This window comes from Xiphophorus maculatus, chromosome 1 (assembly GCF_002775205.1).
Source record: "Xiphophorus maculatus strain JP 163 A chromosome 1, X_maculatus-5.0-male, whole genome shotgun sequence".
Lineage (NCBI taxonomy): Eukaryota > Metazoa > Chordata > Actinopteri > Cyprinodontiformes > Poeciliidae > Xiphophorus > Xiphophorus maculatus.
In genome coordinates this window covers 4,082,011-4,099,182 of record NC_036443.1, presented here as the reverse complement: position 1 = coordinate 4,099,182, position 17,172 = coordinate 4,082,011, and the positions used below count along the sequence as shown (strand labels likewise).

The window sequence follows — 17,172 nt, the reverse complement described above, 5'->3', positions numbered from 1 at the left end:
TTTCTTTTTTAGGACCTCTGGTGCCCCCCACCCCCACCCCCTCCCCCAGAGTCTCCGAGGTCATCCCCTGTTCTGTCTCTCTGCATCTCTGTGGGAGGTGTCACCCTGTTTATGGTCCTCCTAAAACAGGCCAGCTGAATCCGCAAATAGAGAAACTAATTTCACACCTATATGATCGTCACTAAGCTTTTCAGACTGTGTTTGTGTTTGGTATTTTATGTGATCGAGGTTGTTAAAGTAAAGCTTTTAAAAAGGCGGAAAGTGGTGACACTGAAGTATTTCTATTATTATACAGTGCTCTGCAGAAGTATAGATACCACTTCAGATTTCTCAGATTTTGTCTCATTGCAGCTACAGCCAAAGTTTTTTTCATATACCGAAAATCAAAAAGTGTCTTGAGCATTCAGATAGTTGACTTGAGATAGAAATCACTGCTTATTGTAATATGCTGAGAAATAGCCAAGGTGCAGTCAAATCTGGCTCCTCTGATAAAAGCATCTTCTTCTCCATGTTTGTTGTGTCTTTTACTTGACTTGGGGCAAACTGCAAACAGGAGTTCTTAGAATGTTCTTTTAACAATGTCTTTTACCTCTTGGCATCCACAGACCACAGATTTACTGTGCATGACTATTGATTTTTCCTTCTGAGCTATAGACGACATGTTTACATGTGCCATGTTTCCGCTGAGCTGTACTGGTCAGTGCGGTTGGATATGCTACTTTGTCTGTTTCCATTGTAAAACCGACCAGTACCACAGCATTCCTGGGTGCCCTTCAATTGTAGGTCCATAGGACAGTGGTGTGGTACAGTGAGGTGGACTTACTTGTGTCACACAGCACATGAATTGATTGGAGGACAGAAAAACATCAGGGCCTGCAACCAGCAAAAGATATAGGCTTACTAGTGTGCCACTTTTGTTGCCGCCCTAGGAACATTGAGTCTAGCTCCTGCTGCCCAGTTAGGGTTCAACCAACAGTGGAAACGCTGTCCTGAATACACCGGACTGTAAAATAGCGTACTGAACTACACAAACCTTACTGCCATATCACCCAGTCTAACAGAGACAATAGAGGGTCACGCTATGTAGGAAGGTTTGCAATTGTTCAACACTATTTCCATTTCACAGATGAGGGATTGGAGAGGGTTCTATAAGATGTCCCAACCTTGGGATATTGTTTTATATTCTAACACTGCTTTAAGCTTCTTCACAAGACTTGTTGACCTCTCTGCTGGGTTCCTTGATTGTCTTAATGCTTTTTGTTCTCCAATGCTCTCTGGCAAATGTCTGAAACCCCTTCAGAACTGGCTGATTTAGACTAAGATTAAATTCCACAGTCGCTTTTTACGAATAAGGTGTTTTATGAAGATCGTTGTTTACTGTGGATTATTGGCCTGAACAGGAATGGACAACACACTTTTCACATTTCTATTTATAAGATTTGTGAACCATGTGTCCTTTTCCCTCCGCTTCACAATTATGCACTATTTCGTAATTCTAGTTGAGGCTTATTGTTTTGATAATACAAAAAAACCTTAAAGTGTATGAATGCTTTTACCAGACACTAAATGAATACTTCCTACAAGTGTGCTGAAAACTACTAGTAAGTTGAGGGTTTATGACTGTGTGTAAAATGCATCCTAATGCCTTGTTCCCTGCTGTTAAAAGACAATGAGCTCATGGTCCCAGTTAAAGTCTATTAGTGTCTGCTGTTGGCACCCAGGTGACCTCTTGCTGATCACTGCTTCCAACTCTTTGAGGGCCTCAGACCTTTGGATGGCAAGCTTTGTCACATCCTTGATACTTTTCATTGAAACATTTATGACATAAAAGTATTATTTGCAGTTGCAAGATTGGTTACCTTTTCTTCTCTAGCCACAGGAAAATCTTCAATCAAGGCAATGTTATTAAAAAGTCATTGTTATTTCTATTCTCTAAACTGGGAACCTATTGGTCAGTCACATAATGTAGTGAACAATTGTCCAGCTAGTCATTTTAACACATTGGACCCAAAGTATTTGTGGGATTAGGGACCACAGTTGCCCATCAGTTTCTGAAATCCGTGAATACTTTAGACACTTAAAAAATTTCATATAAAAACAAGCCTATTTTAATTGTTCAGAATATACTTTAATATGCATTAGCATGCACAGTGAAAACTGTCTTGGTACTACCACAGAAGCTAATATTCACAGCCATCCTTATCTCTGCTCTTGTGGATTCAGCCAATCAGTGGGAAGCAAAATAAAGGTCGCTCCTGGATTGGTTGCTTGGCAAACATCAGCCGATAGTGGATCAAGTAGCATTATGTTTAGGTATTTGAGGTTGCAAAGGTTTATTTCTTTCAACTACTTTAGACATGTTTTCTGAAGAATTCTGCAAATAGGCGGTTTGCTTTGGAGTTACGTTCTACAGAGAAATCTGTGAATACTGAATGGTAGATATTTACCATTCTGATCTCTGCTGAGCTTCTCAGTTCTCTGTTGTTGAGCATGAATTTTAAGTTTCATGCTTTGCTTATTTCTGATTTTTAATGTATTCATTCTGAACCGAGAATCTAGTCTGAGCCTCTTCAAGTGGTGCTACTCTTTGAAAGCCCACTGGATTCAATTTAAATCTGGTTTATCCATTGACAGCTGGTAAATTTTTGGTCATTTCAGACATGATTTGATTTTCTTGAACAGCACTTCATGATATTAGGGAAAACACACCATTACTTTCCAAAACTAATGGGTAGTTTTACTATTCATTTTGGTTCTTCCTTTGACTTGCGTTCTTTGTACTGCAGAGTTGAGCGGTGAACCAGCTTGTCCACGATGGCATTTCACTCAGTATTAAAAGTTTCATATTGACAATTGAAATATTACTATTATTAATTTTAGAAAGTTACTGTTCTGACAGATGTGCTGTCATCTGGTTCTCTTTCATGGTGCCTAATTCCAGCAGTTATTAGATGAGAAGTGGGCTAGCTTAGAGTAACCAGTTAACCTGACAGTTATGGGTTTTGACTCTGGGAGGAAACCAGAGTCACAAAACCCAGAGTACCCAGAGAGAATCCATGCGTGAACATGGAGAACATGCAGACTCCATTTGAACCCAGGACTTTCTTGGTGCAAAGCAACCATGTCACATTATATAATAACATAATAGTCTACTTTTTAATGAACACGCAGTGTTCAAAGCAATTAAACATTCATCAAGTTCAATGGATAAACACACTTGATAAATGTTGAAAGATCAGTTCTTTCAAAGATAAGTTTTTGATATTGATCTAAAACTACAGATGTGCTTGTGCAAAGATTTAGAAAAACCTTGCTGACAAAGTGAAAATGAAAGTTAAGTAGAAGAAAAAGGGAAACCTTGGCCGTCGCTGGTGTGTATCAGAGCTGCAAATTGAAAGTGTTGTGTGCTGTCAGGTCAGTGTTAAGAAACTGTCCATTCAAACTCTTGACACTTCAGGAGGACGAGCTGGGGGGTCAAGGGTCAGCCTTAAACCCCTGGGTTAGAGAACGGGTTAATTGGATGTGCACAAATGAATAGATGTGTCAGTTGGCGTGTGTGTGGGGGTGGGTGTGTGTGTGTGTTTGACGAAAGAGGAGAAACACTCAGAGGATGAAGAGACCGAGCCTGACGACAATGACAAATAATTCAGCCATGCTTCACTTTTCCTTTTTGTCTTTTTCTGTTTCTCTCTGAGAGGTAGAAATTTCACTGAAAAGAAGTTTTCATTAATGGGACCTAAACATAAAGCTTTTTTTTAATGTCAACAGTAACCTTAACAGCATTGCTTTTTCTTGGTTATGCCTCATTCATTGGGTTTGCTTTCTAACCTAAAGTGTCTGCTCAGTTTACTATCTCCTTTTCATGTACCTATCTGCAACTGTGTGTTTAGGATTTTTCTTTTTCTTTACACCAGACAGCCTTCTTAGAAATGTGTGTGTGGCCAGGTAAGAGAGGGATAGGCAGCGGGAGCTTGACTCCTTTGCAAGCGTCAGCCTCCGGAAATGTGCGGATACCAGAACAATGGTTCGGCAAAGCCTAGTAGCTTGCAACACTAGAAACAAATAGGGAGACAGAGGGAGAGAGAGAGAGAGAGAGAGAGATGGTGAAAAACATAGAAAAGGGGGGGTAGTAGTGGTAGGATAGAGTCAGGACAAGAGGTAAAAAAAGAAACAGACTTTGGAGAAAGAAGAAAGACAGGGTGGGGGAGCTGGTATATGAAAGAACGGTGAGTTAGGTTTCTCCGTCCTGTTGACAGGGCCTTTTCTGGATTAAAACAGGAGGTGGAGATAAAAAGGCAGAGGAGGAGTACTGGTGGGGGGAGGATGAAGGGAGCTGGTCTCATTAAAAACAATGGAGAGGCTGGCACAGTGGTAAACTGCACTGTAGTCGCCAGTGTACACCAGAACAGGCACTCTGCTTAGAAAGTCTTTATACCAGAGCTATTGGAAGAAATTGACCTATTATAGGTCAATAGAAAACTACAGTTTATAGTTACTCTCACCATCTTGAATAGGCTTACTCTTTTTGATGGTCACAATTGTAGTCATTTTGACTACAATTTTTAGTAGTCAAAATTGGTTTCCTTTTGTTTGAAGGAGACCAAAGCCTTCAAACAAAAGGTTGAAGGTTTAGTTTTCCTGCAGAACAACATATTTTAGGTGTTAAGAGTCACTGCTGATATTTTAATTTCTCATCAATGTTTGTTCATTCCCCTTTGTGTTTATAGGCTGGCACTGGGAGATAATAAAAAATTTGTTTTGGGATTTTCAGATTAAATCTCAAGCATTATATTGCATTCATTTTTACATTTGTGGTTTTGGACTCAGACAAAACTAAACTCCTTCTACATGTTCCTGTAATTATAAGACTGTATTCAAGGCCCTGTCATTTTTAAACTTTTCAGCAAGAGTTTTTATTGATGATGGGAGAGTCTGACCACTGCATAAAGCCTTCTCCAGCACATCCCAAACATTCTCAATGAGGTTAAGGTCAGGACTCTGTGGTGGCTGATCTTAAAATATGCCCATCCCATCAAGAAACAGTCCTTTGATGGACTAACTTGCTCATTCTGTGTACTCAGATGCTCAGTTGGCCTCATGATGTTGCTGAATCTGAACAGGACCAACTGTAACAACTCCAGATTGTAGTGCTGCCCCTACAGCTACCAAATAGACACGAGAGATGATGGCTGCATCAGTTTTACCTCTTACCCTGAGGCGTCCAATAGTTGGAAACCAAGTCCAATCGTTGGACTTGGTTTCACTCTTGAAGAGTGTCAATCTGGACTCATCAGACCTTCTTCCATCGCTCTAGGGTCGAACCTTTATGCTCCCTTTCTTATTTAAACAGTTTTCTCATTGATAAGAGAAAAGGTTTCAGTCTTGTCTTCTTAATCGGATGGCAGTGATTTGACAGGCTAGCATCTTTTCAATAACCACAGGATGTATCTTTCCACATGATTATTTAAGAAAGGAGAAGAGATTGACAGTATCGTTTGAGATTAAATAACTTGTTGACAGCTCACAGATGATCATCCATCCAGTAATTATCCATTCGTGCCAGTTTGCTTGGTGACAACTTTGTTTTTGGGCCAGGCTGTGTATCTAGGTATCTATCTATCCTCAGAACAAGCTGTTGAACAAATTGAATGGCTTCATTTTATTCAACTTTACAGCTAACACAATTATTTTTAGTCTATACCTCTTAAAAACAGATTCTGCTCCTACTTACTTGCTGTGGTACTCTTAGTATCCTTCTTCAGAAGGATAGTAAGAGTATTTATACAGAGAAATATATACTTTTCACCTTTATTAAATATTCATGTGTAAGTTTTGACTTGTTTTCTTTTATATTATGGCAATGAGTCACAGGTGTGGTCTGCCAGATTGCTGTGTTTAATGCATCTTGTTTAAAAACTCCCAGATGGTGCAGCGTGTCAGGCTAAGATGAGAGAGAAAGAAGAAAGGTGGGTGAAAGGAGGAAATAACAATAAAAAGGACAATGTGAATGGAAAAGAGTGAGGACCTAAGGTTATTTTCTATGCATTCAATAAATTAGCATGTTGTTGAAGAGTCGCAAAGTTCGAACGTTTTTATTTCTTGAAAACATGACATTTAATATTAGAATATTACATCAGACCAATAAAAAACTATTTCTAGAAACAGAAATGTGTGCTTAATGAAAAGTGTGTCTAATGCCTGCTTAAAGGTTATTATTTTTGAAACGTACTTTTAATCTGACAAATGAACCTCATCGGCACGCATATTGTAATTTATCGAATATGGCTATTTTCGCCATCTAAATCAAAATTAAACTTTTAGCAGCATGAATGTAGCATTCCAGTTGTAAAGTTAGTCAAAAATTAACAGCAATAATTTGTGTTATTTAGCTTGTGGTATAAGAAAAAAATACCACAAGCTACCTTTTCCTTATAAAAAGGGGGAAATAGATAGGAAGGCAGAGCTTTTGATTTATACATTTGTTTCACTGCTCCATTCCTCAAACTTTTAAATATTAGCCAATCAGTGTTCATTTTATTCTTAGGAAAATATGTGGTTTGAAGCTAAATATTTAGTTATCTTTGCTCTAAACCAAACATGCAGCTGCAAACTAAATGTTTAATTTGTAGCTAAATTATTAGTTTGTAAATTCAGCTGTTTTTGTTGTACTGTCTATGATTATTTTACGCTTAAATCCAGGTGGCAGTGCAATTACAATTTGTGTACCCTTTTTTTTTTTACAATGATGTCTTATTTTGTGTGTATGACTTAAAAACTAGATTATGTCATGCACATTTTTCTGTTGATCCAACAAATCAGGCAGAGAAACTGTTGCAGCTCCCGTTCTTCACACTTGACTTTAATGAAGTAGTCGACTGCAACTTTATATCTCCTTTCTTGTCTTAATGTTTTAAGCTAACACATACACTTGCCCCTAAATGAAGCAGCTTTCTTGTTACAATTCTTGAGACAATTCTTGTTCATTCTTAGAACTGGTTCAGCTAGTAACCTGTCTAGACTTTAATAGATACATGGAGGGAGACCAGAAACAATTCTCTTCTCTCAGGGCATACACAGGGTCATTACCAGTTCAAATCTTTTGTTAAAAAAATCACTTCCCACAGAACTCCCTGGCGTACCCTCAATCATTTCCAAGCGTGTTGACCTCTGCCCTCGGCTACTCGGAGGAAAGTGGTCCATTATTCAAATGTGGCAAATTTATCATTTAACAGCTAAACGCAACACAATAATTATCCTGCACACTTAATAGTTCTACATACACACAGGAAGACAGAAGGCATGGCAGAAATACACTGCCATAATTGTTTGTAGTTAAATGCATTCAACCGTTGCATAAATTCTTTAAAAAGGGCATTTAGGACTCTGTGCACATGCCATACCTCAGTCCTGTGTATGCTGTGGTTTCCTCTATGTGTAGGCAGACCTTCTTTATCAGAGGTTCTGATTAGTAGCTACAGTAAACAGGACTGTACTCCCATCAGAGATCTAGGACTCCCTGAGCAGCTGCTGAGCGCTGGGGCAAACACACGGCACCAGGGTTACTAACCACACCGCCAGTAACTTGCTTTCTTTGGACAGGCTGTTCAGCCTCAGGACACATCTGTTGGCCATGTGTACCCCCACATACCCACAATCAGCCTTGCTGCCTTTTAACCTCTATCATCAGTATATCTTTAGAAAAACTGTTTCACATGAAATCTGAGTGATTGGTAATTATAAGTCGGCAGCACAGGCACCTATTGTCCTTTAGGTTCCCTATACAGTTCGTTCAAGCAATGCCAAACATAACTGGCTTCACTTTGACCACCTGTTGCTGTCAGTGTCTCACTCCATATTTCTTATCCACTGTGAAGTGAGTCAGACATTTCCAGCGTCAGGCAGGAATGTGGAAGTGTCTTCCAGTGCAACCAGCTGCTTCCCAGAGCCAAACCTTGTTATCTTAAAAATCAGTGTAATAGGAAACGTCTGGTTGTTAGTGATACTGTCGGTTTGACCAAAAGGCAGACAGTCAGCCATAGTTAATGGGGTTTACAATTATTGACACTTTGAATAACACAGATTACTGCATAGATTCAGCTGAAACATTGAGGGAGGATCAGCTTGCTTTTCTCAGCTGTGATATCCTGCACTCTCATGTAATGTTTAGCAGACCTCCGATCTTGTAACTAAAAGAGTCAAATCAAAATTGCTCGATTCTTTAGTCCTGTTCTGGTGGTGCTAAGGTTCAGTGCAGTCTTTCTTGAATGAAATGCAAATAAACTTCAAGCTCCACCTAGGATGTTAAAGTATGGATACTTTCATTTCTGTAGTGCAGTTCCGTAAAGCTAATTAGTCATAAGTCCTTTAACTGTAGTAAAAATATGTTTTATCACTCTGAGCGTCTTAGAGTAGAGGACGCTAACAGATAGTCAGACGTTCATTTTAGCTGATTTAATTATTTCAAACAACTCTAACTGAAAATGTTGAGATAAGTTTGATGAAATGTTTTATTGAATCATACTAATCATCTAAACTTAAACATATTGTTAACTTTGGTGCTATCAATCAGCACACTTGAAGTGACTCTAACAGGTGGTCAGTCAGTTTTTGGTTGTGTTCATACAGCAGATGCTCAATTGCAATTTTTTTTTCTTTATTAATTTTATAAGATGGGAGTTCATATTACTAATTAAATACGACCAGAATCAAACTTTTGTGTGAACGGTTTACAACCTCAAAGCAACCCACATGCACAGAAGAAGAATGTTGACGCCACACAGCAGTGTATTGTTTACAGGAGTAATAATGGATGCTGCCATCTGTTGGTATAATTTAACATTGTTGAGCAATTGGATCTGACAGTGTTACAAGATCATAACAAGAGAAATAAGCCAAGAAAAAAGAAAGCACAACTAATAGTGTTCCTTTGGTGCAAAATTATGACGCATGTCTCACACCAATGGTGTAAAAGTTGGATAAAATGCGGCATGACCATTTTGGCTGCAGATGCTTTGAAAATTGTACGTATCCGATTTAGCAACACATATGGAAGCGACACAAATCAGATTTTTTATTTTTGGTATGAAACGACAGGAAATGGGCTGTTCACACTGCCATGAAAAAGTTGGACATGAGTCGCATATGGGGAAAGATATCTTATTTGGGTTGCATTTGCCTTCTTTGTGATGGAGCCTTAGTTTAATACTGCTTAACAGCAAACATGGATTATACCATGCTCTGTATTAGATTTTACTAAAGTCTACTAAAGTTACAGTTTTCCCCTGCAGACCTCATATACTCACCTTTTTTAATGCTTGCATCTTTGAAAAACGTTATTTTCTAAAATGAGATGCTACCTTTCCCTCGCTCCCTTTTTTTCAATCAAAAGGGCTTTAGCATTTGATTTAGGGAGGATGGCAGTAGTGAGGAAGGTGAACACAAGGGCAAAGTAGGCCTGGGGAGATTCAGTGGTTATTAGAAGAAAAGAAAGACGGGAGTCAAGGGCTGAGAGTAATAAAAAGGTGAACAGGGAGAAGAACAGCTGGCTTTTGGGGTGTGGGAGTCAGCCATGCATCAGCTAAGTGCAGAGCAAAGAGAGACCATGAGAGGGAGTAGGCAAACTAATTAGCTGGGAGAAGGTTAAAAAAAATTATTGACTCTTTTCTGCTGGGGTCTTAAAATAGGAGCTTGAATGCAATTTCTGATTATATTTTAGCTCCCTTTGAGTTCAAGATCCATCTAAGTCAGGTGGTCAGCTCACTGTATTTCTTAAAATGAAACTGGAACTAAATACTCCCCTGACAATGTCCATGTTTGCCCCATATTCTTCTTCTTTGTACCCCACATTTTGTATCTGTGTATTTAGGTGTTAATGCTTGTCTTATTGTTGGTCTGTTAGTCTTTGCTTCCTGTGATGCATTACCTAGTAAACGTGAAAGCAAACTTGGCCCTGCCAGCCTGTCTCAGAGGAATCTGGCACATGGATGTTGCATCTCGCTCCCTTCTGCTCCGGAGCTAGAACATTTATTTGTTTTATTCAAAATGGAACAGAGAAATTACATTAATGTCACAATTTGAGACTGGCAAAAATCAGTTGTTGTTTTTTTTTTTCACAAACTTTGCTGCTTCAGTTGTTATATGGTGATGTGTAAATCTGTCCTTTTAGGGAAATGCAGTTAGTTCTGAAATTAAACAAAGATTTGCATTGTTTTAATAGTACCACAAAGTGGCCTGCAATATTAGCGTATCTTATATTAGCTCATGGGAAACAAGGACACTACAGCTGATATTACTGTCATTCCTATAGAGTTATGATTAAAAAAGGTTTCTTTAAAATAGAGCAATACTTGAAATCATTCTTTTGCCACCTATCTCCAAGGAAAATATTGCTGTTACCAATGCTTTACATCACAGGAATTTCCACAGAATCTCAAGGAAGTGGGGTTGCTCTGATTGCAAGTGCCAAGACCTACTGTGGTAAAAAACAGTCCTTTGTTTTACGCTTTGCTTCATACAGAGAGCCTGGACCCTCGGCTAGTGAGAAACGATTGGTTGCTGGATGCGTGGACTCTATTGAAGATTTAGATTTTACCCAATCAGTAATGTTTGTCTATGATGTATGTAATACGCCAGTTTGACTCTATGAACATGACCAGAAATTGCCTTCACTGTAAACAACCATCCTCCACTGCAAAAGAGAGAAATACCAAGCTGAACGAGGCAGCTCGTAATGTTATTTTAATATTTGGAAGCACGTCCAACACAGAGTGAACTGCTTTGTTCACTTCCTCTGCTGCCATTGCTAAAACTGCAGGCAGAAAAACATTATTGTTCTCAACTTCTCCTTCTGTTCCATGATTGGCCCAGCTGAAATTTTAAAACTTATGTTCAATGGGAGAAAGCCTAGATGGAGCAGTGAAGGGAGATGAGAATCTAGCAGAATTGCGTAGGAAGGAAATGACCAGGCTAGCATTGAACTATCTCCTTAGACGGATTCAACTGATGGATTTAGTTACAGTGTAAAGCTTGCAGCAGCTGGATTTGAGTGGAAGTAAAAATAAGTGGGCAGGAAAGAAGTCACTTCTGTCCAGAGAAAAACTCAAGGACAAATCACAATTTGCTGGAAGTACCAGGATTGGACTCTTGTTATGTCTCATTGATTGATTTAATTGGGTGATTGAAGTTTGAATAAAGAAAACATACTAGTAGGTCATATATTTTTTTTCAAACAAAGGCGATATTACTGCTTGGGGGGAAAACTTACACAACCTCAGTATGACCTGGTCTGCTTGGTCACACACTTCTGTGGAATGACATCTCATTTCTCAACAAGCATTTGTTGCAAGTGAGTTAATGTGGTTGTTTTGGTCACTCTACCATGAACAGCATTCTCACATCCCACAAATGAGCATTGGAGTTGGGTTCAGCACAGCATGCAGCCCATTTTATCACTCCCAGACTCTAAAGGTGCTTTTCCATTAGACCACTTCTAACCGGTACTATCCCGGTCCAGCCAGATTCATTTTCCATTAGCAAATCCAGAGCGGTTCTGTGTGACTGTTCTCAGATTCTCCACACAATTAAATTAATTTATATGCATGCATCACCACTATACCCATATAGAAATATGGAGGTTACTTTTTAGATGGAACTGAGTTTTTTTTTATTATTTTCAAGGTGGATGAATCAAGCAAGTCTCTTAGAATGAAAGAAAAGTCACATGTTTTGCCCAGGTCCCTCTTGAAAAAGAGATCTAGATCTCAATGGGGTTTACCTGGTTAAATAAAGGAAATTTAAAAAAGGGTCTTGTTATGCACAGCATGTAAATCTTTGGTTTCATCTATTTGTCCCAGCTTTATAAATTTAATTGTTATAATCCAACTTGGCTAACAGTGTCTTGCTTTATTATTATAGTGATGCAGTTGAAGGAAATAGATTTTTTGCATAAGTTTTCTTCAAGGTGCAGTTCAGGTCATGGCTCATGTTGTGTTTAGAAGTCTGAAGACAAAGAGAAAAAGTCGCCCAGATAAGAAGACAAAGAAAAACCTGGTCATTACACAAACATCAAATATCTGCTTCTATCCCCAACCTGCCTACTTCTTTCTTTCTCATACACACACCCACACACACACGCACACACACGGGCCTAAACCTTTGAGTGCTGGCCAACAGTATTCAGGACAGATTTGATGTTGTGTCTGGATGGATCAGTCCTTTGTCTGGAGGGGAAGCTCTGTTCTCTCTCAGGCATCTGCCTTGTTCTACTAGTGATTCCCACTCTTTTTCTCACACACTGACAGATAAAAAAACAGGAGGAACAATCTATTTTACATGGACCATTTGGCTGCTGTAGTCTTCGCTTATAATAATACAAAATGTTGGCAGCTTTAGTTGTTGTCTTGTACATAACCACTAATATGTGTCTTTTGTGGAGTCAGCAAGCAGAAGCCTGATGTTTGCATTGAGTAAGATGAGGGAGCATCAGTGGTTACGCTGTAATTAGGAATGAGCGTGCCTTTGAGCAGAAGTGGAGCATGTGTGTTTGCATAGATGCACAGGTGGGCAGCGGTGTGAGCTACCTTCATCTGCCTGGCACCGATCTGAGACTTTGATTGTTGCAAAGTGTGTGTCGAGATTGTTGAAGGGTGTTTGTGTGAGTGGATGTGAAATCCTCCTCTGCACCGTTCTCAGCAGGCTTCATATCTGCAGCTGGCCGCTTTGCACTGCCAAGCTGTGGAAGTCTATGTTCTACTGCATTTTAATCATGGAGCGTAGCTCTGCAGAGAACATCCAGACACGAGTTGCATTTCCATTATAAATGTACGCAAATGTCTATTTTTCACTAATGTTGAAATAACACTATTTTGCAATTGCGGAGTTTCCATTAAATAAGAAACGAAATTAAAATCACACATGAATAAGTTGTTAAAAAACATTCCGTGCAATCATCATCCAACTACTTCCTGTTGTCTTCTTCTTCGTGGTCTACGCCAGTCATCTGGCTGATGATTATGTGACTTGTGCGATGTGAAAAAAGCGTTAACATTGCAGTTTTGTGGAAAATAAAAACAAAACAAAAAAAACCAATTTTGATAGGAGACAAGAAACCACCTCATCCTTGCAGCAAAACGTTTTTTTGTATAATTTCCATTGAGCAGTGTTCGAAATGTCAAATTGTGCTATTATGTGGTCAATGGAAACACATCTAGTGACAGATAAAACAGTCAGCTCTCTAGATGTGATAGAAAGAGTTTTGGTTTGGTTGGGAAATCCTTTGCTCCATAAGTGGCTTCAATATTTTGCTCGGTGAGTGTAAGCAACCAAACCTGGACAAGGAAGGACAAAAGGTTTTCAAAAGTGGGTAAAAACATTTCAACATGGCAAACTTGATCATAAATTAATGTTAAAACTGTCAGATTTCTATTTGTAAAACCTTTTTGAAAACCAGGTACCCATTTATCTCTACTTTGCAAATATTCTTTTTGTTGGTCTATCTGATAGACCAACAAAAAGAATATTTGCAAAGTGGGATTTTATTTGATAGACTCTATCACATAAAATCCCAGTCAGCACAATGAAATGTGGGGTTGTGATACATGTTGTGCAACATTGTTAAAAATTTTGAAAGGTGTGAATACTTTTGTAACTGTAGTTTTTTAAATGTGTTTTGCAAAAACATTTCCTCCTTATTGTTTTCTATTCCCTTTTTTGTGGCTAGAAATGTTGCCATGTTGTTGAAAACAAAGTAGAAGTGTACTTTGAAGTATTTCTCCTAAAACCTTACAGGTACTTTCAGAGGAGATCTTAATGTACTAATATTGCCAAATATGTTTCTGAGACAAATCTTTTGCATAGCTGTAGCTTACATTTTGCTTTTGCCAGGGTGCTTACATTTTGCTTTTGTTAAGATGAGAGACACCTGCTCTGGAAAAACTGTAGATTGACATCAGGAATATTGTACACTCTTCATGCTAATTAACTCTCTTTGTCTCACACACACACATGCACAACACCCCCACACACACAGATTTATAGGAGGATACATTCAAATTTATATCCATTGTGTGTATATATATATATATATATATATATATATATATATATATATATATATATATATATATATATATATATATGTATATTATATATATATAATTGTATATATATGTATATATTAATTGAATATATATCTGAATGTGTGACAGCTGCTGCTGGTTGTCATGAAAATTTATAAGGTTTATTTTAACTCCCACACATAGCCCGACTATGTAGTCACACCATGGCTCCAGTGGGACTCCCATCACTTTGGTTCAACACTGATATCATTCCTAGTGTTTCTGTTACAGTATGATGTATCATGGCCAAATTTAGTGGACTTCGATTACCTCACTTTGATCTGCTTTGGTATATTTTTGGATTTAGCTGGTAACTAGGCTTTGCTGTCACGTCTGTGAGCTGAGTTTGATAACCCCAGATAATCCCTCTAGTAGTGGATGTTGTCTCACATTTATTAGTAGTAATTGTCAAAGTGCAGACAGTGGCGGGTTTTGACTTATCTGGCTTGCTTCATTAAGTAGCAGAACTTGGGTGGACAATAAGGAAAAAGCAACAACATAAAAATGTCCTTTGAACCCCTGACATGTTTTCTTATTTTATGTCCATAAAAGCTGCGTACACTGGACCCTGTTTCTTACCCCTTTTGCCATCTTAGTGCGATGTTCAGGAGGAGCAAGGCAAATGTCATGGTCAGAGAATGAGAAAGCGCCGTGGAGCAGGGTGACGGTCTGACGGTCTTTCCAAAACCACACACACACACAAAAATCAAAAATAAAAATAACCCCCCCTCTCATAAAAGCGCACAGTGCAACCCACAGGACTGCACTGTGTAAAAAACTTGTGGATAGGTTACCCTGTCTCTTATGACTGTAGGAGGGTTAAACAGTAAATCCAGGAGCAGAAAAAATTTTATTTGCAAAGTATGTGGAGAAAATACAAGTAAATTGTTTTACCACCTTAAAACGAAGCATGTACTTGAATACCAGCAATGCAAAGCAATGCAGCTGACTATTAGTTTCAGTCACAACACTTAGGAGAAACAGCAGGATTCAACACAGACATCCATTACATTACATTTATTGTGTTTCTATATAGATATATTTTTCATTTATTTATTTAACTTTGATTTATCCAGAAAGTCATCATTGGAATTATGCTGCTGCCTATCATTGCAGCAAAAAAAAAAAACTAAAGTTACAAATAACATCCACAAAAACAAAACAAGTTTTAACTCATAATGCATACATACCACTCAATTAATATGTGATTTTTTCCCCTTTCTTTTGTAATTTTTATACTTATTGTAATGTATATCATTACTAAATTTTATGCCATATGGCACATTCCTATTTGTGACTATGTTCCAAAAAGACTTCTTTAGTGTTTAAGGACATTTTTACGTTCAGAGTCTTAAAAACCTTGTCTATGTAGGATTCAATTGATTAGCTGTGGATTTACCAGTCTTTAGGTATTCTATCAGGACTACCAGGTGTTTTCCCACTTGATAGTCTGATAGACTTCAATTGGGGACCAGAATTGCAACATTTGTTACATTTTCAGCTGGTGCCCTTTGCTTTCACACTGCACTGTGTCAAACAAACCAAACCGTTAAAAACCCTCTTCAACTCCTTGCCTGTGGTGGCGCTTTATTAAAATTCACTGAAGGAGACAACATAAAAACCTTTACAGAAAACACAGTGCAAATTCCTTCTTCACAAAATAACAACACAAATGTAGTGCTGTTAGATTTAAGCAGTTGTAGGATTTCTCTTTTGTTTTTGGCAAAAGACCATGAGTCATTTCTCCCGTTAGCACTAAACTCACGTGATTGTTTGGGTTGTTTTTATGCACACTCCCCTGGATGGTAATCTACTTCCTGCTATTGGAGCAGTCTCCTGTCTGCTTGTATTCATATGCAGAGTTTCCCCCAGAAACCTTGCTAAGCCTCACGGTAGCGGAGCTTGGACTTTGTGCCCCTACCAGTCAACCAGTGGCCTACCATTGTTTAAGTTAAAAAATGTTTAAGGTTCACAAGAATTTTTTTACATTTTTGATCCTTTGTTCATATACTGACCATACTATGCTGCCATTGTACTTCCAACCATTTCACCAAAGAGATTCTTTAACCCATCTTTTCTGTATAAAAGCAACCTACCTACCTGTATAATAAATAAACAAAAAATGCTTTACTTGGTGGGAGTACAAGTAAAGCTTGATGGCCTGCCAGGCTTATAATACTCTGGGGGAAACCCTGAATACATACAGTATGCATTTGAACAGCATTGGAGTTCACATCAACCAATGTGGTTCAAATTGGTTGAACCACATTGGTTCTACGAGGCAGACTCTTTAAAGACTCTGCCTTTATAGAGTCTGCCTACAAACTCTGGTCAGCCTAAGTTTGTAGGCAGACCAGAGGTCTCTTTTTTGGTCCTCATTGGAGTGGAAATGAGAACACTAATTAGGTTTACTTTATTTGCCAGCTCATGAATTTCATAAGTCTCTGTTTTCAAATGATACCAGTTTCCTCCTTTTCTTTTTGATCCATGGCCGGTTTCTATCCCTCCAGGCCTGACTGCCACAGTTGGCCAGGAACCAGACCAAGCCCATGGCTGTGCCCAAGGCAGCTGTTATCCAGCAACTGGGGACTTGTTGGTTGGAAGGGAAAAAAACTTGAAGGCTTCGTCCACTTGTGGCATGAGAAAGAAAGAGCGGTATTGCATCGTCAGTCACCTGCAGGTGAGTGTTTATGACGTTCCCTATAGGAGCTTTTTACTTTTGTTTGTTTTTACTTGATCCCTGAACTCCCTCTCTTCTTGTCACTATATTTGATGCTATCCTATCCTGCCACAGGATGAGAAGAAATGTTTTGAGTGTGACTCCAGACGACCATACGACCCAGTCTACAACACCATTAATCACCGGATAGAGAATGTTATCACCACCTTCAAACCACATCGGAAAAAGTCCTGGTGGCAGTCAGAGAACGGTTAATGGATGCTTCTGTTTTGTGTTTTAATCAATCCACGTAAATTACAGAGGGAGTGGTAAATGAAGTTGATTTTGTGGCTACGTTTGAGTACCAGAAGTTAAATATAAAAATGGATAAAAATGAAA

At 38.6% G+C, this 17,172-nt stretch overlaps 1 protein-coding gene across 3 annotated transcripts in view; it reads left to right on the top strand.

Annotated features, from left to right (window-relative positions):
* The window catches only part of LOC102225466 (laminin subunit beta-2-like), a 49,085-nt gene that overhangs the window by 1,034 nt on the left and 30,879 nt on the right, over positions 1 to 17,172 (top strand). For all 3 annotated transcript variants that reach the window (XM_023332039.1, XM_023332035.1, XM_023332047.1), the window contains exons 3-4: positions 16,625 to 16,794; positions 16,909 to 17,044. In XM_023332039.1, the coding sequence (XP_023187807.1) occupies positions 16,625 to 16,794; positions 16,909 to 17,044 (306 nt within the window). The remainder of the gene's footprint in view (positions 1 to 16,624; positions 16,795 to 16,908; positions 17,045 to 17,172) is intronic.